Below are 25,080 nucleotides of genomic sequence, written 5' to 3'. Positions count from 1 at the left end.
TTTGCTTCTGTGTAGAGCCTAGGTGATTTATTCCCAGTAGAGCCTAGGTGATTTATTCCCAGTAGAGTCTAGGTGTTTGCTTCTGTGTAGAGCCTAGGTGATTTATTCCCGTGTAGAGCCTAGGTGATTTATTCCCAGTGGAGCCTAGGTGTTTGCTTCTGTGTAGAGCCTAGCTGATTTATTCTCAGTAGAGCCCAGGTGTTTGCTTCTGTGTAGAGCCTAGGTGATTTATTCCCAGTAGAGCCTAGGTGATTTATTCCCAGTAGAGCCTAGGTGATTTATTCCCAGTAGAGCCTAGGTGATTTATTCCCAGTAGAGCCTAGGTGATTTATTCCCAGTAGAGCCTAGGTGATTTATTCCCAGTAGAGCCTAGGTGATTTATTCCCAGTAGAGCCTAGGTGATTTATTCCCGTGTAGAGCCTAGGTGTTTGCTTCTGTGTAGAGCCTAGGTGATTTATTCCCAGTAGAGCCTAGGTGATTTATTCCCAGTAGAGCCTAGGTGATTTATTCCCAGTAGAGCCTCGGTGATTTATTCCCAGTAGAGCCTCGGTGATTTATTCCCAGTAGAGCCTAGGTGATTTATTCCCAGTAGAGCCTAGGTGATTTATTGCCAGTAGAGCCTAGGTGATTTATTCCCAGTAGAGCCTAGGTGATTTATTCCCAGTAGAGCCTAGGTGATTTATTCCCGTGTAGAGCCTAGGTGTTTGCTTCTGTGTAGAGCCTAGGTGATTTATTCCCAGTAGAGCCTAGGTGATTTATTCCCAGTAGAGCCTAGGTGATTTATTCCCAGTAGAGCCTATGTGATTTATTCCCAGTAGAGCCTCGGTGATTTATTCCCAGTAGAGCCTAGGTGATTTATTCCCAGTAGAGCCTAGGTGTTTGCTTCTGTGTAGAGCCTAGGTGATTTATTCCCAGTAGAGCCTAAGTGATTTATTCTCAGTAGAGCCTAGGTGTTTGCTTCTGTGTAGAGCCTAGGTGCTTGTTAAAGGAAAAATCAACTGTGCGTATTACAGATATGTTAACTTTTGCTAATCTCCCTCCTTATCTCCCTCTCAGGCATTGACTGTTTTGGACCAGAGATTCCGGTCCCCGTACCAGAAACTTGTGACGGGACGGAGGAGTGGACACAAACTAAGGACCCTCTTCGCTACAGCCAGGCGTGTTGGATGCAGCTGAATAACAAGCTGAGAAAAAGAAAGAGCATTGGACTCTCCTGCTCCATTCAGAGGACTGCCATCCATGCGGTGGTATGATGAGACGGTGAGTCAGGATAAACACAATCAGACGGGAGCAGATTGAAAGAGGGTGAGAAAGAGGAGTGAGGGTACGAGGTGAGTGTCAAGGTGCCCTCCTGACCCATAGGTGGTAGCACCAGTCAAGGCAGCAGGATGACCAGCCTGTTCAGGCGAAGCAACAATAATGGAGGCTCCGGTGGAGGGGGAGGTGGTGGTGGTTCTACCCCAGGAGAGCTCAACAACAGCCGGCCTAACCGACAGGTGCGGCGCCTGGAGTTCAACCAGGCCATGGAGGACTTCAAGATCATGTTCCCCACCATGGATTACGAGGTCATCGAGTGCGTCCTGCGCTCCAACAACGGGGCGGTGGACGCCACCATCGACCAGCTCCTCCAGATGAGCATCGACGGCGAGGGATCAGATGACAGCTCTGACTCCGATGATAGCATCCCACCAGAGGTCAGTTAGTGCAGGTCAAGGCTTCCACATGTTTTGCTAGGCGAACCGAACAAGTTTGCTCGCGTAAGCCCTTAAAATATCTTTGCTTAAACTAGAAAAAAGCAGCAATAGTACTGTTTGTCCATCTTGAGATGCCGTAGTGAAGACCCTTGCCAGCTGGTCAGTGCATGCTCCGAGTACGCTTCCTGTTATTCTGTCTGGCCCAGCAACCTTGCGAATGTTAACCTGTTTAAAGGTCTTACTCACACGGGTTTCCCGAGTGGCGCAGCGGTCTGAGGCATCGCAGTGCTAGAGGCGTCACTGCAGACGGGATCGGGAGTCCCATAGGGCGGCGCACAATTGGCACAGCATCGTCCGGGTTAGGGGAGGGTTTGGCCAGACGACGCTGGGCCAATTGTGACCTTTTTAAACAGGTTAACATTGGCAAGGTCGCGGGGCCAGACGGAATTCGTCTCTCTCTCCCCTCCTGTTCTTGTTGTAGTCTAGGTTTTAGTCAATAATAAATAATACATTGTGTATCAGTACCACACATAAAAAATAAGGAACTGCAACCCATGTCGTCTCACTACATTATAAATAGTAAAGTAGTGCTGTTTTGTGTGCTCCAGTTACCTTACCAGACACTAACCCCCGCAACCAGCTTCTCTCATAAAACTGAAATAATTTATCTTACTGACATGACTGATTTGAATGGGTAAACGTGTATTAACGTTATTGACCAAGGACATATTCTCTCTTTCTCTTGGTCTCCTCCATTCCCCGGGCCAGATTCTGGAGAGGACGTTAGAACCGGACAGTTCCGACGAGGAACCTCCCCCCGTCTACTCACCGCCCACTTATGACATGCACATCTACGACAGGAAGTACCCCGAGGCCCCGCCCACTCCTCCACCCAGGTAAATTGTCATACTATCAGAGGAGGCTGGTGGGAAGAGCTATAGGTGAACAGGATCATTGTCATGGCTGGAATGGAAAGAATGGAGTCAAACACATTGTTTCCATGTGTTTGACATGTTTGGTACCATTCCATTTATTCCATTCCAGCCATTACAATGAGCCCTTCCTCCTATATATGCTCCCTATACATGCTCCCACCAGCCTCCTCTGTACTATACAGTTCAACAGATCTACAAAATAACCAGAGAAGAGTTTAACCTATCAGTCATCTGTCTATGGTAATTCTTTAATCCTGTATAGAATATGTGCATCTGGAACATGAACACTGATTACTTTATGAAAGGGAGGAAGGAAGGAAGGATGCATGTTTTAAAAATCCCGACAGGACCTTTTGTTTGCATGCAATCCTCTAGCCTGTACTCTATAAAGCCCAGAGGAACAGAGGAAGTGGTCCTATGGGGCCCTGGAATTTATATGCTCGGGCCTGTGGATAGCACAGCCGACCACATGCTGTTATAGTTAGTCAAGGTTCCACCTGGTGGCCATTTTAAGAACTGTGCAATGCTGTCTCAAGGGTGTGTGTGTGTGTGTGTGTGTGTGTGTGTGTGTGTGTGTGTGTGTGTGTGTGTGTGTATGTGTCACTGGACCAGTTAATAACAAAAATCCATGGAATTGAATTTGCTTCAAGCCCTATTGTCCATGATTTATGATTCAAGACCATGTCCACATTTGTTTTGCTTCACACCACCAGCTGAGAGATTCACAGTAATTGACTTTTTGGACTGTACAAAGTGGTGTGTTAAATGTGGTGACTGCTGCTCAAAGGGGATTTTATTGTGAAGACAAACAGACATTAATTATTATTTGTGTTTTCATGCATTGCTTACTTTTCACAGCATCAGTACACAATGTATGATGTGTGCATTTAGTTTAGTTCTAGTGTGACATGGCATATGAATCTCTCTCTAGTCTGACCCTAACCTTTTGACCCTTGTCTGACCTAGGTTTGAGGCCCAGCTCCCTCCAGGTCACCGGCAGGTCCGCAGCTACAGGAACTGGAATCCACCGTTGCTTGGCAACCTGCCAGATGATTTCCTGCGGATCCTGCCACAGCAACTAGAAAGTATACAGGTACACAGTGGATGTAAAGAAAACCACACACAAAAAATACATTGGCAGTATGACATTATCATTAACAGCAGGGCGACATCCTGCTTACAGAAATCAATAGCAACTAAATTCAAACTCTCTTTCTCCATCTCTCCTCCTCTAGGGCTCACAGAGCAGTCTGTCCCAGCCTTCTTCCTCCTCCTCTCTGTCCTCCATTGCCCAGCAGACAACCCAGGGAGGTGTCTCCAAGCCAGGGACTGGTGGAGCCCTAGGGGCACCTGGAGGGCCAGGCGTTCCCGGGGGCATGGCAGGGGTAGGCACGGAGCAGGAGCGTAAACTGAAACAGTACCTGGATGATGAACGCATCGCTCTGTTCCTCCAGAACGAGGAGTTCATGAGGGAGCTGCAGCGCAACCGCGAGTTCCTCGTCGCCCTGGAGAGAGGTGTGTGTCATGCACAGATGGGCATACATGGTCATGTGCATGATATACTTTAACACACAGAATACATGTTCAGGACACAGTAGGCTAGTACAGTAGTCAAGTTTATGCTTTCTACGGAGCGAGACAGATACTGTTAATGCTCTTCTCTCTTTCATGCTATGCTAGTTGCAAAGTCCCTTGTGTATCTCATGATGCTTCATCCTACAAAAGTTTCAATTTGGGAACCATGTCCCACTTTCATAAAGGTTTCTTAATAATAGATTAGATGCTGCTATGTGTCCCCATATTGCGTCATAACATCCAGCTCTCTCTGTTTTAGATCGCTTGAAGTACGAATCAAAGAAATCCAAGTCCAATCATTCATCCGCTTACATGGAGAATTCCACAGCAGGTAGGTGTGTGTGTGTGTGTGTGTGTGTGTGTGTGTGTGTGTGTGTGGCGCGCATTCTTATTCAAACACCCAATAGCCCTACTCATATCAATGACTTGGGGTTTAATTTGATCACGTCCAATATCTAGCCACCTATATTTATCGCTCGCTACCACTGGGTATGGTGAATGCTTCTCCAAGTAGTTGTTGACACGATAAATGGCTTTCTCTGGAGTGATTCGTTTAGTATTTTATTAGGATCCCCAAATATCCGCTGCCAGGAAACAAAACTCAACAAATAATATACATTACATCATTTTGTTATTTTATTTATTTATATTTTACTTTTAGTTTATTTAGTAAATATTTTCTTAACTCTTATTTTTCTTAAAACTGCATTGTTGGTTAAGGGCTTGTAAGTATGCATTTCACGGTAACCTGTTGTATTCGGCGCATGTGACAAATAACATTTGATTTGATTTTGCTTTGATAATACAATACAAAATATATATTTACATTTTTTTAAAGTCTCTTAAAAGTCCCTGTCGTGCTGCAAGTTTTTCTTTTATCAGTTGTATTTTTTTAAATCTGTTTTTATTGCTAGCTTGAGTTACCTGGGATGGCGCAGAGTTCCATGTAATCATGGCTCTATTTAATACTGTGTGTTTCCCAGCCTCTGTTCTGGACCTGGGGACTGTGAAGAGACCTCTGGTTACATGTCTTGTGTTGTACCAATGAGTGTCCAACTGTTTGAACAGATAGTTTGTTACCTTTAGCCCATTAACAAAGACAATAGTGATGCAGTCAACTTTGAGCCAGTAGAGATTGACATATATACCACTGACATTTGCCCTCCGTGTACATTTGCCCTCCGTGTACATTGATTTAGATGAAAACAGAGCAGCGTCTTATCATGGACAGACCTCTTCCCATTTTAGCAGCCACTGAGCATATACAGTGCCTTCGTGAAAGTATTCAGACCCCTTGACTTTTTCCAAATTTTGTTACGTTAGACTTATTCTAAAATGGAATAAAAATATAATAATCCTCAACAATCTACACACAATACCCGATAATGATGAAGCGAAAACAGTTTTTTAGAAATGTTTGCAAATGTATTAGTAATAAAAAACAGATCCCTTATTTACATCAGTATTCAGACCCTTTGCTATGAGACTCGAAATTGAGCTCAGGTGCACCCTGTTTCCATTAATCATCCTTGATGTTTCTACAACTTGATTAGAGTCCACCTGTGGTAAATTCAATTGATTGGGCATGATTTGGAAAGGCACACACCTGTCTATATAAGGTCCCACAGTTGACAGTGCATGTCAGAGCAAAATCCAAGCCATGAGGTTGAAGGAATTGTCCATAGAGCTCAAAGACAGGATTGTGTCGAGGCACAGATCTGGGGAAGAGTACCAAACAAGGTCTGCAGCATTGAAGGTCCCCAAGAACACAGTGGGCTTCATTGTTCTTAAATGGAAGAAGTTTAGTACCACCAAGACTCTTCTTAGAGCTGGCTTCCCGGCCAAACTGAGCAATCGGGTTAGAAGGGACTTGGTCAGGGAGGTGACCAAGAACCCGATGGTCACTCTGACAGAGCTCTAGAGGCCCTCCTGGAGATGGGAGAACCTTCCAGAAGGACAACCATCACTGCAGCACTCCACCAATCATGCCTTTATGGTAGAGTGGCTAGACGGAAGCCACTCCTCAGTAAAAGGCACATGACAGCCCGCTTGGAGTCTGCCAAAAGGCACCTAGAAGACTCTTTGACCATGAGAAACAAGATTGTTTTTCAGCGGCAGAAACTGGGAGACTAGTCAGGATCGAGGGAAAGATGAACAGAACAAAGTACAGAGAGATCCTTGATGAAAACCTGCTCCAGAGCACTCAGGACCTCAGACTGGGGTGAAGGTTCACCTTCCAACAGGACAACGACCCTAAGCACACAGCCAAGACAACGCAGGAGTGGCTTCGGGACAAGTCTCTGAATGTCCTTGAGTGGCCCAGCCAAAGCCCGGACTTGAACCCGATCGAACATCCCTGGAGAGACCTGAAAATAGCTGTGCAGCGACTCTCCCCGTCCAACCTGACAGAGCTTGAGAGGATCTGCAGAGAAGAATGGGAGAAACTCCCCAAATACAGGTGTGCCAAGCTTGTGCTGTCATACCCAACAATGCTGTAATCGCTGCCAAAGGAAATTGAACAATGTACCAAAAAAAGTAAAGGGTCTGAATACTTATGCAAATATATGCTATATTATGCTATATTTTCATTTTATATTTGTAATAAATTTGCAAAGATTTCTAAAAACCTGTTTTTGCTTTGTCATTATGGGTTATTGTGTGTAGATTGAGGGGGAATAGAATATGTTATCCATTTCAGAATAAGACTTTAACGTAACAAAATGTGGAAACAGTCAAGGGGTCTGAATACTTTCCGAATGCACTGTATAGTAGGCCTAGCCTATAGAAAGCTGATGGGATCCTTCTCTTTTAAATAGAGGCCATCAAAACTCTGTTTTCTGCATAGCCTATAGAAATGTTGCGTGAACTCATGGGCTCTCAGTAAGTGTTTGATTAGATTTTCTATTACATTTGCGTTGATGTCAGAGTGATTAGAGGGACAATAGAGTGCTGAGTACCAGGCAGTTAGCAAGTTTGGTAGGCTACTAATGACCAGCAGCATCAGAGCTTGGAGAAGCCTAATTACCGCGATGAAGCGGTCATGTGGTATTTGACTGCCGTCATGACTCGTGACCGCCGGTGTGGTGGTAATACGGTCACCGTAACATGCCTAAATTTGCAAATCTTGTCAACAAAAAAGTTCTTAAAGTGGTTGGCAATATCAAAGGGTTTTGTTATGAACAAGCCATCTGCGTCAGTGAAGGATAAAGCTGAGTTTGCTTTTTTTGCCTAGAATTTCATTTAAGGTACTCCAGAGCTTTTTACTATCATTCTTTGATATAATTTATGTCTTATTTATTTTTGAAATAGTTTTTTGGGGGTGTAGATCATCTTTAATATTGCGGCTGGTGTGGTTGTAGCTTCCATCAATGTAATATATCTATAAACTTAGCAAAAAAAGAAACGCCCCTTTTTCAGGACCCTGTCTTTCAAAGATAATTCGTAAAAATCCAAATAACTTCACAGATCTTCATTGTACAGGGTTTAAACACTCTTTCCCATGCTTGTTCAATGAATCATAAACAATTCATGAACATGCACCTGTGGAACGGTCGTTAAGACACTAACAGCTTACAGACGGTAGGCAATTAAGGTCACAGTTATGATAACTTAGGACACTAAAGAGGCCTTTCTACTGACTTTGAAAAACACCAAAAGAAAGATGCCCAGGGTCCCTGCTCATCTTTGTGACGATGCCTTAGGCATGCTGCAAGAAGGCATGAAGACTGCAGATGTGGCCAGGGCAATAAATTGCAATGGCCGTACTATGCAATTCGTTCCAGTCATTGGCAGCAGAGAACTGGAAGGAAAGGCAGCCAATTAGGAGATGGCTTTGGGGGTGACCAGTGAAATATACCTGCTGGAGCGGTGCTACAGGTGGGTGCTGCTATGGTGACCAGTGAGCTGAGATAAGGCGGGGCTTTACCTAGCAAAGACTTATAGATGACCTGGAGCCAGTTTGTTTGGCGACAAATATGAAGCGAGGGCCAGCCAACGAGAGCATACAGGTCGCAGTGGTGGGTAGTATATGGGGCTTTGGTGACAAAACGGATGGCACTGTGATAGACTACTTCCAATTTGCTGAGTAGAGTGTTGGAGGCTATTTTGTAAATGACATCGCCGAAGTCAAGGATCAGTACGAGGGTATGTTTGGCTGCATGAGTGGAGGATGCTTTGTTGCGAAAAAGGAAGCCGGTTCTAGATTTAATTTTGGATTGGAGATGCTTAATATGAGTCTGGAAGGAGAGTTTACAGTCTAACCAGACACCTAGGTATTTGTAGTTGTCCACATATTCTAAGTCATAACCGTCCAGAGTAGTGATGCTAGATGGGCGAGCTGGTGCGGGCAGCGATCGGTTGAAGAGCATGCATTTAGTTTTGCTTGCATTTAAGAGCAGTTGGAGGCCACGGAAGGAGTGTTGTATGACATTGAAGCTCGTTTGGAGGTTTGTTAACACAGTGTCCAAAGAAGGGCCAGAAGTATACAGAATGGTGTCGTCTGCATAGAGGTGGATCAGAGAATCACCAGCAGCAAGAGCAACATCATTGATGTATACAGAGAAAAGAGTCGGCCCGAGAATTGAACCCTGTGGCACCCCCATAGAGACAGCCAGAGATCCTGACAACAGGCCCTCTGATTTGACACACTGAACTCTGTCTGAGAAGTAGTTGGTGAACCAGGGGAGGCAGTCATTTGAGAAACCAAGACTGTTGCATCTGCCGATAAGAATGCGGTGATTGACAGAGTCGAAAGCCTTGGCCAGGTCGATGAAGACGGCTGCACAGTATTGTCTTTTATCAATGGCGGTTATGATATCGTTTAGGACCTTGAGTGTGGCTGAGGTGCACCCATGACCAGCTCGGAAACTAGATTGCATAGCAGAGAAGGTGCGGTGGGATTCTAAATGGTCTGTGATCTGTTTGTTAACTTGGCTTTCGAAGACTTTAGAAAGGCAGGGTAGGATTGATATAGGTCTGTAAGAGTTTGGGTCTAGAGAGTCTCCCCCTTTGAAGAGGGGCATGACTGTGGCAGCTTTCCAATCTTTGGTGGATCTCAAAAAATACAAAAGAGAGGTTGAACAGGCTAGTAATAGAGGTTGCAACAATTGCGGCGGATCATTTTAGAAAGAGAGGGTCCAGATTGTCTAGCACGGCTGATATGTAGGGATCCAGATTTTGCAGCTCTTTCAGAACATCAGCTATCTGGATTTGGGTGAAGGAGAAATGGGGGGAGTCTTGGGCAAGTTGCTGTGGGGGGTGCAGAGCTGTTGACCGGGGTTGGGGTAGCCAGGTGGAAAGCATGGCCAGCCGTAGAAAAATGCTTATTGAAATTCTCGATTATCATAGATTTATCAGTGGTGACAGTGTCTCCTATCCTCAGTGCAGTGGGCAGCTGGGAGGAGGTACACTTATTCTCCATGGACTTTACAGTGTCCCAGAACTTTTTGGAGTTTGTGCTACAGGATGCAAATTTCTGCTTGGAAAAGCAAGCCTTTGCTTTCCTAACTGCCTGTGTATATTGGTTCCTAACTTCCCTGAAAAGTTGCATGTCACGGGGGCTATTCGATGCTAATGCAGTACGCCACAGGATGTTTTTGTGCTGGTCAAGGGCAGTCAGTTCTGGTTACTACAGAGTTTGTGTGTCTAAACTTTTGACTGGTGCTGTACATACACATATACATTTATATCATTTATCTTTGTTCTATAGTAATAAAAAAAAAGAAGTCTTAAAGTGCCCATAGAATATTTAATGACGGCTGTAGTCACCAATTAAGACTTTACCAAAATGGTTGAAGTAGATTGTTTGTTCACTACTCAGGTTCATTATTATATGTGTGTTACTGCGTTAGTCTTTTCTTGTGTGATTGTGTGTGTGTGTGCATAATATGCCTATGTTTGTCTTTTACAACTAATTTCTTTGTTTCCAGGAGAGCACTGTGCTTCGAGGTCGATGGAGGCTTGTACTGCTGTGTCAGATGACGCCATGTTCAGAGACAAACTCAAACACATGGGCAAATGTAAGGCATCCTCTACCAGCAGGCCACTCAATACACATGATTACCATCCCCTGTCTCTCTCTGGCAATGGCCAGTTAACAAACTCAATCACTAGAACAGCATACTTATGCAAAACCCCCCCGATACGGTTGTCTTCTCTCCCACCTAGCAACAAGAAAGAAGCTGTTTGAAATCGCCAGATCATTCTCTGACAAGACAAAGAGAAGAAAGTTAAAAAGAAGAACGCTCCTGAAGCACCAGTCGTATCCTTCATTGCCAGTCGATATTCATTTCCAATCAGAAACATTGGATGGGTTTTGTTTTTGCAGTGATGGTTTTTTATAGAACTCAATGTTCAAGTACCACATATTGTATAATACAGATGCATATGTATCAATATCCAGGCCTTTAGGTGTTTCCCTTGACCATATCCCCTCTAAGACTGGGCACAGCCAACTCCACAGCCAACCTCCTGGAGGATGTGGAGGGAAGCCCAGAAGATGGCCAGCCCAGAAGATCAGACACTCAGGAAGACGATGTGCCACACAAGGAGCCTTTGTCATGGTGAAAACCTGTCTCCTTCCCTGTTGGAAATTGTATCACTTTACTCTGTGTAACTACTATAACCGCTCTAATCAAACATTATTGTTGACTTACATCCTTTGTTTATAGATGGGCCTTTTGGCTGTAATCTGACAAACATGTCACCTCCATTTCAGATTCCTCAAGGCTGCACCACATCAGGGTTTCCATGGTGACAGCAGAATGACCCATGGCTGGTGGCCGCCCAATACTTTGGCTCCTCCCTCCCCTAACACAGACCAGCCAATCCCAGGCCCAGAAGTGACCTGGGACCACCCCCTCGCCCAGGAGGAGAGGAAGCAGACTGCTACCACCTATCCTAAACTCTGACTGTTCATAACCGCATTGGATTACCATTATAATCTCTGTATTATAACTCTTCATTAATATATGATTTCATATGTAAAGGGCAGATGCATTAGTCTTTTGACAGTTCTTTTTTTGTTGTTGTATCAGCTCCCTTTAATCCCCATTGCAGAATGCTTGGCAGCCTTGCTGGTGGTGATCTTAACATATGGACTCATCTAGTGTTACCAGTCTAATCTCTTTGATATGGCTGGGGTAGGTCACTCTAGAGCCAAAGTGTGCACAAGCACCTCTGAAATGTCCCATAATAAACCATGTTCACTCCCAGTACCCATGTGTTGCTATGCCCATTTGGTCACAGTTTTAAACAGACAGTAAGCAGTGATGATGTGGCGAGTTTTTAAACAACATCTCAACTAGAATCACAGCTCAATCCAAGTTCAATCTCATGTTTCCTGAAAGTTCAGGACATAGAAACAACTTGTAAACAGAGACTCTAACATTACAGTTGACTCCCCCTTGTAAATCTGGATTTGCCTCGGAGCAATTTGACAGGAGATGATATCATCAGAGACCTGTGTGTGTCAGTCAAGGGGTTGTTATTCAAGTTGCCCTGCTCAAATGTCAACAAACCCTTCTGCTGCACCCTCCTATATCAAAGAGGCATTCAAACCTGCCAAAAGGGTCACTTGTTCCAAGCGGGTCATATTTCATCCCATATTGTTATGTCAATGTGTAACTAAATGCCAAGTGTAACCTTTAATCCCATTTCAGGAACTCTGACAAACTTAAGATTTCATGCGAACTGAAATATCCCTCAAGCTAACTGACTGCCATATCTCACTATTCTCATGTCTTTTTCAATACAACATTTATATACTAACCCTATCTCATTGAGAGTAAGGAGGGGTGCATATTGCTGAATTCGTGTTATTAATGAGTACACAATAATATAACTAGTAGAAATATTTGATAAATAAATATGCCAGTGATCTGTGCACATTGTTGATAAACATGTGTTTTTTGTTATGTGGTGTAATGGGAAATGAACCGTTTGTAATGGGAAGTGTTGGGTATGGAGAGAGCAGAACATGATATGGATGAAGCCTCTGTGAGGTGAGGACTGGCATTGATCTTGATTAGATGCTGTTGGGTGTATCGGTAGAAAAGAGGAGAAGGCTGATGATGACCCAGCGCTGTGATATGAGTTTCAACAGACAGTCGAGCTAGATTTAAAGTCAACCCTTTGAGCCACTATCTGATTCGCAAGGTTTCACATTGATCCGTCACTTTCCCAACTATTGGAAATGATTACTGTCTTATTCTGAAGCCTTCTCCCTGAAGGATGCTCTTTGCTCACGATCGTTAAAAAGGAAGAGACAGACTGGTGTAGGAAATATGGTGGCAACTCTCACCACTATGCTTCTAAAAATTCTATGTTTTAAAATTGATGCATAAAAGTGAGCAAGCCAAGTGCACACTTTAGGGAGAAGGGTGAGGAATTGGAACACCAATTCATCCACTCTACCTTCTTGGTGATAGGTCATGTGTTGTATATAAGGAGAAAGGTATGTTTGGTAAACATACAGAGAAAGTTTTGTATGTACAAGTATTGATTGTGTGAAGGGAGGCTGAAATCGACCCTTTCAGTGTTCTTTTTGAAGTCTTGATGTAATGGATTGGGTTTGTAATGGATTGGCTTTTTGAAGTCTTGATGTAATGGATTGGGTTTGTAATGGATTGGCTTTTTGAAGTCTTGATGTAATGGATTGGGTTTGGAATGGATTGGCTTTTTGAAGTCTTGATGTAATGGATTGGGTTTGGAATGGATTGGCTTTTTGAAGTCTTGATGTAATGGATTGGCTTTGTAATGGATTGGCTTTTTGAAGTCTTGATGTAATGGATTGGGTTTGGAATGGATTGGCTTTTTGAAGTCTTGATGTAATGGATTGGGTTTGGAATGGATTGGCTTTTTGAAGTCTTGATGTAATGGATTGGGTTTGTAATGGATTGGCTTTTTGAAGTCTTGATGTAATGGATTGGGTTTGTAATGGATTGGCTTTTTGAAGTCTTGATGTAATGGATTGGGTTTGTAATGGATTGGCTTTTTGAAGTCTTGATGTAATGGATTGGGTTTGGAATGGATTGGCTTTTTGAAGTCTTGATGTAATGGATTGGCTTTTTGAAGTCTTGATGTAATGGATTGGGTTTGGAATGGATTGGCTTTTTGAAGTCTTGATGTAATGGATTGGGTTTGGAATGGATTGGCTTTTTGAAGTCTTGATGTAATGGATTGGCTTTTTGAAGTCTTGATGTAATGGATTGGGTTTGTAATGGATTGGCTTTTTGAAGTCTTGATGTAATGGATTGGGTTTGGAATTTTCCCCCATTGACAATTTCTGTCTGTTATCATTTTCTTGTTTGTTAGTTTTGCTCTCAGCATTTTTCTCATATAGGTCTTCACAAACTCTCTGAACATGTTTGCCAATAAAATGTGTTTATTGCCCTTGCCATAATGAAAAAGATTTGCCATAATGTCACCCACTCTTTTATACTGTTATTGAGCGGCAGATAGGGGGCGCCATTATCCAGCTTACTCAAACTGCTATCAGACTATCCAGACTTCATTGTTACTGTCATGCTATTCACATCAGTGGAGGCTGCTGAGGGGAGGATGGCTCATAATAATGGCTGGAATGGAGCGATTGGAATGGCATCAAACACATAGAAATCACGTGTTGGATACCATTAAACTGATTCCGCTCCAGCCATTACCACAAGCCCGTCCTCCCCAATTAAGGTGCCACCAACCTCCTGTGATTCACATTCATATTCATATAGGTATTTCAAATGGGGTTTTGTAATATATACTACCGTTCAAAAGTTTGGAGTGACTTAGAAATGTCCTTGTTTTTGAAAGAAAAGCACATTTTTTGTCCATTTTAAAATAACATCAAACAGATCAGAAATACAGTGTAGACATTGTTAATGTTGTAAATGACTATTGTAGCTGGAAACGGCTGATTTTTAATGGAATATCTACATAGGTGTACAGAGGCCCATTATCAGCAACCGTCACTCCTGTGTTCCAATGGCACGTTGTGTTAGCTAATCCAAGTTTATCATTTTAAAAGGCTAATTGATCATTAGAAAACCCTTTTTCCAATTATGTTAGCACAGCTGAAAACTGTTGTTCTAATTAAAGAAGCAATAAAACTGGCCTTTAGACTAGTTGATTATCTGGAGCGTCAGCATTTGTGGGTTTGATTACAGGCTCAAAATAGCCAGAAACAAAATAACTTTCTTCTGAAACTTGTCAGTCTATTCTTGTTCTGAGAAATGAAGGCTATTCCATTCGAGAAATTGCCAAGAAGCTGAATATCTCGTACAACGCTGTGTACTACTCCCTTCACAGAACAGTGCAAACGGGCTCTAACCAGAATAGAAAGAGTGGGAGGCCCCGGTGCACAACAGAGCAAGAGGACAAGTACATTAGTGTCTAGTTTGAGGAACAGACGCCTTATTTTTAGTCCTCAACTGGCAGCTTCATTAAATAATACCCGCAAAATACCAGTCTCAATGTCAACAGTGAAGAGGCGACTCTGGGATGCTGGCCTTCTAGGCAGAGTTCCTCTGTCCAGTATCTGTGTTCTTTTGCCCATCTTAATCTTTTATTTTTATTGGCCAGTCTGAGATATGGCTTTTTCTTTGCAACTCTGCCTAGAAGGCCAGCCAGTTGAGGACTTGTGAGGCACCTGTTTCTCAAACTAGACATTCTGATGTACTTGTCCTCTTGCTCAGTTGTGCACCGGGGCCTCCCACTCTTTCTATTCTGGTTAGGGACAGATTGCTCTCTTCTGTGAAGGGAGTAGTACACAGCGTTGTACAAGATTTTCAGTTTCTTAGAAATTTTCACATGGAATAGCCCTCCTTTCTCAGAACAAGAATAGACCGACGAGTTTCAGGAGAAAGTGCTTTGTTTCTGGACATTTTGAGCCTGTAATTGAACCCACAAATGCTGATGCTCCAGATACTCAACTAGTCTAAAGAAGGACAGTTTTATTGCTTCTTTAATCAGGACAACAGTTTTCAGCGGTGCTAAAAAAAAACTGTTTTTCTTTCAAAAACAAAGACATTTATAAGTGACCCCAAACTTTTGAACGGTAGTGAGATATATATATAGCTCTTACTGTACCAGAATGTTTCAAATGTCACCCCATGATACTGGAGTGCTTTCATTTATTTCTATAGAAGACATTCTAACTCATATCTGCAGTAGCTGAGAAAGCATCATTGATAAGACGCAGGTTACGTTTGTTTACAAAAGCCTGTGACAGTTCACCCACTGAGCAGTCAGCAGGTTTGTCTGTCTATTACAACATTACATGATATCAGTAAGTCACCAAGTGCTTGCACTCCATTGGTCTATTGCTTAGTTTTGTTCTTTTCAGAAAAGAGAGAAGTGAAAATGTTTTTTTTTGTATCTTCAGTTCCAGGCTTTTGACTGACATCTGTACATGAGTGCAGTTTTGTTATTGCACTGTCGAGGGCAACACTTGTCTGCATGGTTTTGTGATGTGATTTCAAAATGGCTTGATGTTTGATGACTGCTCATAGAAACTTGTAGATACGGTATCCTCTCAGGGAAGCACCCCTCTTCTTTTTACTGTTCTTCCATTTCCAATTTGTGCGACTTGGTAAAAGCACAGTTAAGAATATGAAAAGGTATATTTAGGCTGGTAGTTTATTTCTTTAGAAGCTTCAAATATCATGTTGGTGGCCAGACATGATTTCAAATGCATACTGGACCGGTCTGTGCGATAGACCAAAAAGCTGCATATAGGCCTAGTTGTTGTACGGAAAAGAGCATACTAAAAATAATTTTAAACTTTAACGTTTTAACCTTTTCTGACCAATAGACATGCAGCACCACAAATGCTTGGTTAATTATTTTTTTGTTGATGTTTCTAAGTACAGATTATTTTATTGTACTGTATGTGTGCCAGACAGGGTGATATGCTTCATTATGAATGTACATGAATAGAGATGAGGCCAGTAATAGCAGACAACATGCTTGTTTACAATGCAGTCATGAGCATGCAATCTTCTATGGCTCATAACCCTATTATAAGAATGTATGCCATAGTTACTTTGAAAAACTACCACCACAGGCCTGAGGGTTTTTAGTTTCGTATGGAACTCAGTGAGATCTGTGTGGCCTGTCCATAAACAAACCCTATAGCCTCTAACCTCCATGCATTTTTGTAGATCTGTTTCTGAACAGGACTGTAGCTAATCCTACCAGTCAATGTAGGTCAAACATCCGAAAAGCGTTGCTCATTATCAAAACTGATATACATTTCAAGAACTTCAGAATTTGAATGATTCAATATGTTTGTTTGTGTCATATTTTGGAAGGCCAAGGTCAGAAGCCAGTTTCTACCCACAACATATGTTAAAGGTTCTTTAAGTGATTGTTGTACTCAAGATTGATTTCTGGATCAGATTTTTCGTACACTTTAAGAAAGTTTCTTATAGCTATTGAAATAATCAAATTGTGTTGTACCCTGTCTGATGTGATTGTGTGACATTTGTAAAGATTTATTAACTGATTCTGCTCATTAAAGTTGTTTATCAATCCCTTAGACAAGATTGTCACAACTGACCAGTGAAAATGACTTATCGCTCAACATCAGGTTCCTGATGAGGCCTATCTCTTTGAAGAGAAAGAAAGACCTAGGACTTTCGTGAACGAGATTTGACGTGAAATGTTTCTAGCTAAGACAAAACATTTTGGGAATAGATACTAAATCTAATTTTATTTGTCACATGCGCAGAATACAACAGGTGTAGACCTTACCGAGAAATACTTACAAGCCCTTAATCAACAATGCAGTTTTAAGAAAGAATGCAGAGTTAAGAAAATATTTACTAATTAAACTGAAGTTTAAAAAAATACCCCATAATGACAAATAAACTTTTTTTTGTTGCAAATGTATTAAAAATAAAAAACTGATCTCACATTTACATAAGAATTCAGACCCTTTACCCAGTACTTTGTTGAAGCACCTTTGGCAGCGATTACAGCCTTGAGTCTTCTTGGGTATGACGCTCCTCTTAAACTCTGTCAGATTGGATGTGGAGCGTTGATGCACAGCTGTTTTCAGGTCTCTCCAGAGATGTTTGATTGGTTTCAAGTCCGGGCTCTGGCTGGGCCACTCAAGGACTTAAAAGAGACTTGTCCCGAAACCACTCTTTTTATTTAACTAGGCAAGTCAGTTAAGAACAAGTTCTTATTTTGTAGGTAGGGATAAAGTGACTATGCATAGATAATAAATAATGCAAATACTCCAGGTTGCCATTTGATCAATTGTTCTGCATTCTAACGGCTTGGGGGTAGAAGCTGTAAATGAGCCTTTTGGACCTAGACTCCGGTACCGCTTGGGTGGCTGGAGTCTGACAATTTTTTGGGCCTTCCTCTGACACTGCCAAGTATGGAAGTCCTGGATGGCAGGAAGCTTGGCCCCAGTGATGTACTGGGTCGTACGCACTACCCTCTGTAGCGCCTTACAGTCGAATGCCGAGTAGTTGCCATACCATGCGGTGATACAACCGGTCAGGATGCTCTCAATGGTGCAGTTGTATAACTTTTTGAGGATCTGAGGACCCATGCCAAATCTTTTCAGTCTCCTGAGGGGGAATAGAGTTGTCGTGCCCTCTTCACAACTGTCTTGGTGTGTTTGGACCATGATTGTTTGTTGGTGATGTGGACACTAAGGAACGTGAAGCTCTCAAACCGCTCCACTACAGCCCCATCGATGTAAATGGGAGCGTGTTCAGCCCTCCTTTTCCTGTAGTCCACGATCATACCATAGTGCACCGTTTGCACACTCCTTTCTTGTTATATTCAGAAAGGAATTTTAGATTCAGTATAAACAATCGTTGGTATAGTGACATTCTTGTTTTATGAATGGTAAGGTCCCATTCCAAGCTCTACGGAGGGTGTTCTAGCAAACAAACAGCAGAGACCTGAGGACACCATCCAACCTAAAACTGAGGGAGCAGTATTTGGTCTGATGCTATTTTGAAAGCCAAGAAGAAAATGTTTTATTTTTATTTTTGTTTATATAAAATACATCACAATGATATATTTTACTTTATGGGGACTGAATGTTACAAGATGGCGTAGCATCTCATTTCAAGATGGCGTAGCAGTCGGACATGTCTTTGTCTTATCCCGTGTAAATAGTCAGGTTTTTTTTGTATATATTTTAATCTCACTTTCTATCTACGAACTAAATATACTTTCCTGCAACCCGCCTCACCCAATGTGGTACGGATCTGCTATTTTTATTCCTTATAACTGGAACTTCCATCAGGAGCTAGCCAGCTAATTAGCTACTAGCTATCAGTCTTTGTTAGCCACGGCTAGCGGTCTTCATCTTTAGCTCGGACACCAGCCAGCTTTAGCTCGGACAATACTACTTTTCTCTACCACACCACCGGATTCCTGCCGCAAGCTCTGGACCATTACACCGGATCATTGCAGCTAGCTAGCTGCAATCGAGTGGCTACTGTTAGCTAATGCCTCTGTCCTGAAGCAAGCACCAGTTAGCCTTGAGCTAGCCTCGAGATAGGCCCATATACCAGCTAACTTCTTGTGCTACAATACCTCTTTTGCCAATTGGCCTGGACCCTTTATTGTTGACACGGAGCCCCACCAATCCATCACGACTGGTCTGCCGACGTAATCATCCGATGTGGTTTCAACAGGTTTTTCATTGCGATGTCGCTTAAGACCCATCCGTAAGCCCCGGCCCGCTAGCTTTCTGAACACCGTTGTCTCCCGCTCGCTTAGCTTAGTAGCGACTACTGAACGGCTCCCTGACTTAGCTATTGCTGCTCATTGGACCCTATGATCACTCGGCTAGACAGCTGATGCCTGCTGGACTATTCACTAACGCGGTACATCTTTTTGTTTATCTGTCGGCCCCAGCCTCGAACTCAGGTCCTGTGCGTACCTAACCGACCCTCTCTGCCCATTCATCGCCATTTACCCATTGTTGTCTAAGCTCTCCCGATCAACACCGTGATTTTTAAAATTTTTATTTCACCTTTATTTAACCAGGTAGGCAATTTGAGAACAAGTTCTCATTTACAATTGCGACCTGGCCAAGATAAAGCAAAGCAGTTCGACAACATACAACAATACAGAGTTACACATGGAGTAAAAACAAACATACAGTCAATAATACAGTAGAAAAATAAGTCTATATACAATGTGAGCAAATGAGGTGAGATAAGGGAGGTAAAGGCAAAAAGGCCATGGTGGCAAAGTAAATACAATATAGCAAGTAAAACACTGGAATGGTAGATTTGTAGTAGAAGAAAGTGCAAAGTAGAATATAAATAATGGGGTGCAAAGGAGCAAAATAAATAAATACAGTAGGGGAAGAGGTAGTTGTTTGGGCTGAATTATAGTTGGGCTATGTACAGGTGCAGTGATCTGTGAGCTGCTCTGACAGCTGGTGCTTAAAGCTAGTGAGGGAGATGAGTGTTTCCAGTTTCAGAGATTTTTTTAGTTAATTCCAGTCATTGGCAGCAGAGAACTGGAAGGAGAGATGGCCAAAGGAGGAATTGGCTTTGGGGGTGACCAGAGAGATATACCTGCTGGAGTGCGTGCTACAGGTGGGTGCTGCTATGGTGACCAGTGAGCGGAGATATGGGGGGACTTTACCAAGCAGGGTCTTGTAGATGACCTGGAGCTAGTGGGTTTGGCGACGAGTATGAAGCGAGGGCCAGCCAACGAGAGCGTACAGGTCGCAGTGGTGAGTAGTATATGGTGCTTTGGTGACAAAATGGATGGCACTGTGATAGACTGCATCCAGTTTGTTGAGTAGGGTATTGGAGGCTATTTTGTAAATGACATCGCCGAAGTCGAGGATCGGTAGGATGGTCAGTTTCACGAGGGTATGTTTGGCAGCGTGAGTGAAGGATGCTTTGTTGTGAAATTGGAAGCCAATTCTAGATTTAACTTTGGATTGGAGATGTTTGATGTGAGTCTGGAAGGAGAGTTTACAGTCTAACCAGACACCTAGGTATTTGTAGTTGTCCACATATTCTAAGTCAGAACCATCCAGAGTAGTGATGCTGGACAGGCGGGCAGGTGCAGGCAGCAATCGGTTGAAGAGCATGCATTTAGTTTTACTTGTATTTAAGAGCAGTTGGAGACCACAGAAGGAGAGTTGTATGGCATAAAGCAATCTGCTGTCATCCCCCTCTTCAAAGGAGGGGACACTCTTGACCCAAACTGTTACAGACCCATATCTATCCTGCCCTGCCTTTCTAAAGTCTTCGAAATCCAAGTTAACAAACAGATCACCGACCATTTCGAATCCCACCGTACCTTATCCGCTATGCGATCTGGCTTCCGATCTGGTCATTGGTGCACCTCAGCCACGCTCATGGTCCTAAATGATATCATAACCGCTATCGATAAAAGACAATACTGTGCAGCCGTCTTCATCGACCTGGCCAAGGCTTTCGACTCTGTCAATCACCGCATTCTTATCGGCAGACTCAACAGCCTTGGTTTCTCAAATGACTGCCTCGCGTGGTTCACCAACTACTTCTCAGACAGAGTTCAGTGTGTCAAATCGGAGGGCCTGTTGTCCGGACCTCTGGCAGTCTCTATGGGGTTGCCACAGGGTTCAATTCTCGGGCCGACTCTTCTTTGTATATATCAATGATGTCGCTCTTGCTGCTGGTGATTCTCTGATCCACTTCTATGCAGACGACACCATTCTGTATACTTCTGGCCCTTCTTTGGACACTGTGTTAACAAACCTCCAGACGAGCTTCATACAACACTCCTTCCGTGGCCTCCAACTGCTCTTAAATGCTCGTAAAACTAAATGCATGCTCTTTAATCGATCGCTGCCTGCATCCGCCCGCCCGACTAGCATCACTACTTTGGACGGTTCTGACTTAGAATATGTGGACAACTACAAATACCTAGTTGTCTGGTTAAACTGTAAACTCTCCTTCCAGACTCACATTAAGCATTCTCTCTCTGTGGGTCTAACCCAAAGAAGTTCTGGGAAATGGTTAAAGACCTGGAGAATAACCCTCCGCCTCACAGCTGCCCATGTCCCTTAATGATGATGACCTGGTTGTTATTGACAAGAAGCACATGGCTGAGCTCTTAAATCACCACTTCATTATGTCAGGATTCCTATTTGACTCAGCCATGCCTCCTTGCCTGTCCAACATTTTCTCATCTCCCACCCCTTCTAATGCGACTATCCCCGATGCTTCTCCCTCTTTTTATCCTGCCCCGCTACAAAGTTTCTCCCTGCAGGCAATCACTGAGTCCGAGGTGCTAAAGGAGCTCCTTAAACTTGACCCCCAAAAAACATCTGGGTCAGATGGTTTAGACAATCTCTTCTTTAAGGTTGCTGCCCCGATCATCGCCAAGCATATCTCCAACCTTTTTAACCTGTCACTCCTTTCTGGGGAGGTTCCCATTGCTGGGAAGGCAGCCATGGATCGTCCTTTATTTAAAGAGGGCGATCAAGCTGATCCTAACTGTTATAGGCCTATTTCTATTTTGCCCTGTTTATCAAAAGTGTTGGAAAAACTTGTCAATAATCAATTGAATGGCTTTCTTGATGTCTAGTATTCTCTCTGGTATGCAATCTGGTTTCCACTCAGGTTATGGATGTGACATTGCAACCTTAAAGTTCCTCAATGATGTCACCATTTCCCTTGATTCTAAGCAATGTTGTGCTGCTATTTTTATTGACTTGGCCAAAGGTTTTGATATGATAGACCATTCCATTCTTGTGGGCCAGCTAAGGAGCATTGGTGTCTCTTAGGGGTCCTTGGCCTGGTTTGCTAACTACCTCTCAAAGAGTGCAGTGTATAAAGTCAATATATCTGCTGTCTCAGCCACTGCCTGTCACCAAAGGAGTACCCCAAGGCTCAATCCTAGGCCCCACGCTCTTCTCAATTTACATCACCAACATAGCTCAGGCAGTAGGAAGATCTCTTATCCATGTATATGCAGATGATACAGTCTTATACTCAGCTGGCCCCTCCCAAGATTTTGTGTTAAATGCTCTACAACAAAGATATCTCAGTGTCCAACAAGCTTTCTCTACCCTTAACCTTGTTCTGATCACCTCCAAAACAAAGGTTTTGTGGTTTGGTAAGAATAATGCCCCTCTCCCCACAGGTGTGATTACCTCATACAAGTACTTGGGAGTATGGCTAGATGGTACACTGTCCTTCTCTCAGCATATATCAAAGTTGCAGGCTAAAGTTAAATCTAGACTTTGTTTTCTCTATCGTAATCGCTCCTTTTTCACCAAAGCTGTGTATTGCCAAACTAACCCTGATTCAGATGACTATCCTACCCATGCTAGATTACGGAGACATCATTTATAGATCGGCAGGTAAGGGTGCTCTCAAGCGGCTAGATGTTCTTTACCATTCGGCCATCAGGTTTGCCACCAATGCTCCTTATAGGACACATCACTGCACTCTATACTCCTCTGTAAACTGGTAATCTCTGTATACCTGTCACAAGACCCACTGGTTCATGCTTATTTATAAAACCCTCTTAGGCCTCACTCCCCCCTATCTGAGATATCTACTGCAGCCCTCATTCTCCACATACAACACCTGTTTTGCCAGTCATATTCTGTGTAAAGGTCCACAAAGCACACACATCCCTGGGTCGCTCGTATTTTTTGTTTGCTGCAGCTAGCGACTGGAACGAGCTGCAACCAACACTCAAACTGGACTGTTTTATCTCCATGTCTTCATTCAAAGACTCAATCATGGACACTCTTCCTGACACTTATGGCTGCTTTGCGTGATGTATTGTTGTCTCTACCTTCTTGCCCTTTGTGCTTTGTCTGTGCCCAATAATGTTTGTACCATGTTTTGTGCAGCTGTTGTCATGTTGCGTTGCAACCATGGTGTGTTGTCATGTGTTGCTGCCTTGCTATGTTGTTGTCTTAGGTCTCTCTTTATGTAGTGTTGTCTCTTGTCGTGATGCGTTTTGTCCTATATTTATATATTTTTTATTTATTTTTAATTCCAGCCCACGTCCCCGAAGGATGCCTTTTGGTAGGCAGTCATTGTAAATAAGAATTTGTTCTTAACTGATTTGCCTAGTTACAGTTGAAGTCGGAAGTTTACATACACTTAGGTTGGAGTCATTAAAACTCGTTTTTCAACCACTCCACAAATTTCTTGTTAACAAACTATAGTTTTGGCAAGTCAGTTAGGACATCTACTTTGTGCATTACACAAGTAATTTTTCCAACAATTGTTTACAGACAGATTATTTCACTTATAATTCACTGTATCACAATTCCAGTGGGTCAGAAGTTTACATACACTAAGTTGACTGTGCCTTTAAACAGCTTGGAAATATCCAGAAAATTATGTCATGGCTTTAGAAGCTTCTGATATTCTAATTGACATCATTTGAGTCAATTGGAGGTGTACCTGTAGATGTATTTCAAGGCCTACCTTCAAACTCAGTGCCTCTTTGCTTGACATCATGGGAAAATCAAAAGAAATCAGCCAAGACCTCAGAAAAAAAATTGTAGACCTCCACAAGTCTGATTCATCCTTGGGAGCAATTTGTAAACACCTGAAGGTACCACGTTCATCTGTAAAAACAATAGTACGCAAGTATAAACACCATGGGACCACGCAGCCGTCATAACGCTTAGGAAGGAGACGTGCTCTTTGGTGCGAAAAGTGCAAATCAATCCCAGAACAACAGCAAAGGACCTTGTGAAGAGGCTGGAGGAAACGTACAAAAATATTTATATCCACTGTAAAACGAGTCCAATATCGACATAACCTGAAAGGCCACTCAGCAAGGAAGAAGCCACTGCTCCAAAACCGCCATAAAAAGCCAGACTACGGTTTACAACTGCACATGGGGACAAAGATTGTACTTTTTGGAGAAATGTCCTCTGGTCTGATGAAACAAAAATATGACTGTTCGGCCATAATTACTATCGTTACGTTTGGAGGAAAAAGGGGGAGGCTTGCAAGCCAAAGAACACCATCCCAACCGTAAAGCACAGGGGTGGCAGCATCATGTTGTGGGGGTGCTTTGCTGCAGGAGGGACTGGTGCACTTCACAAAATAGATGGCGCCATGAGGTAGGAAAATTAGGTGGATATATTGAAGCAACATCTCAAGACATCAGTCAGGAGGGTAAAGCTTAGTCGCAAATTGGTCTTCTAAATGGACAATGACCCCAAGCATACTTCCAAAGTTGTGGCAAAATGGCTTAAGGACAACAAAGTCAAGGTATTGGAGTGGCCATCACAAAGCCCTGACCTCAATCCTATAGAAAATTTGTGGGCAGAACTGAAAAAGCGTGTGCCAGCAAGGAGGCCTACAAACCTGACTCAGTTGCACCAGCTCTGTCAGGAGGAATGGGCCAAAATTCACCCAACTTATTGTGGGAAGCTTGTGGAAGGCTACCCATAACGTTTGACTCAAGTTAAACAATTTAAAGGCAATGCTACCAAATACTAATTGAGTGTATGTAAACTTCTGACCCACTGGGAATGTAATGAAAGAAATAAAAGCTGAAATAAATCATTCTCTCTCCTATTATTCTGACATTTCACATTCCTAAAATAAAGTGTTGATCCTAACTGACAGGGAATTTTTACTAGGACTAAATGTCAGGAATTGTGAAAAACTGAGTTTAAATGTATTTGGCTAAGGTGTATGTAACCTTCCGACTTCAACTGTAAATAAAGGTTAAATTAATACATAAAATAAATACAAATCCCCCAATGTAAATGATGCAAATTTAATTTTGTTGTCCCCCTTCCCACAGCTTTAAGCTTCAACAGAAAAATAGTTCTGGTTTGAAATATATTTGTTATATATAACCATTTGCCGTTGAAATGGAACAGTGCACAGTAAGAGAGAAATATATAAATATTT

General features: G+C 42.8%; 1 protein-coding gene across 6 annotated transcripts in view; it reads left to right on the top strand.

Annotated features, from left to right (window-relative positions):
- LOC106613091 (CUE domain-containing protein 1) overlaps nt 1-13,628 on the top strand; it is a 46,004-nt gene extending 32,376 nt beyond the window's left edge. For 4 of the 6 annotated variants that reach the window (XM_014215004.2, XM_045724685.1, XM_014215006.2 and 1 more), the window contains 9 exons: nt 1,057-1,694; nt 2,463-2,590; nt 3,596-3,722; nt 3,865-4,144; nt 4,464-4,535; nt 10,132-10,221; nt 10,370-10,463; nt 10,642-10,764; nt 10,920-13,628. In XM_014215004.2, coding sequence (XP_014070479.1) covers nt 1,389-1,694; nt 2,463-2,590; nt 3,596-3,722; nt 3,865-4,144; nt 4,464-4,535; nt 10,132-10,221; nt 10,370-10,463; nt 10,642-10,764; nt 10,920 — 1,221 coding nt within the window. In that variant the 5' untranslated portion in view covers nt 1,057-1,388 and the 3' untranslated portion in view covers nt 10,921-13,628. The remainder of the gene's footprint in view (nt 1-1,056; nt 1,695-2,462; nt 2,591-3,595; nt 3,723-3,864; nt 4,145-4,463; nt 4,536-10,131; nt 10,222-10,369; nt 10,464-10,641; nt 10,765-10,919) is intronic. The other 2 variants (XM_014215007.2, XM_045724686.1) reach the window with 1 other exon arrangement.
- The last annotated feature ends 11,452 nt before the right edge of the window (nt 13,629-25,080 follow it).

Source organism: Salmo salar, chromosome ssa09 (genome assembly GCF_905237065.1).
Source record: "Salmo salar chromosome ssa09, Ssal_v3.1, whole genome shotgun sequence".
Lineage (NCBI taxonomy): Eukaryota > Metazoa > Chordata > Actinopteri > Salmoniformes > Salmonidae > Salmo > Salmo salar.
The sequence above is the reverse complement of the archived record's forward strand: the minus strand, read 5'-3'. Positions and strand labels throughout refer to the sequence as shown.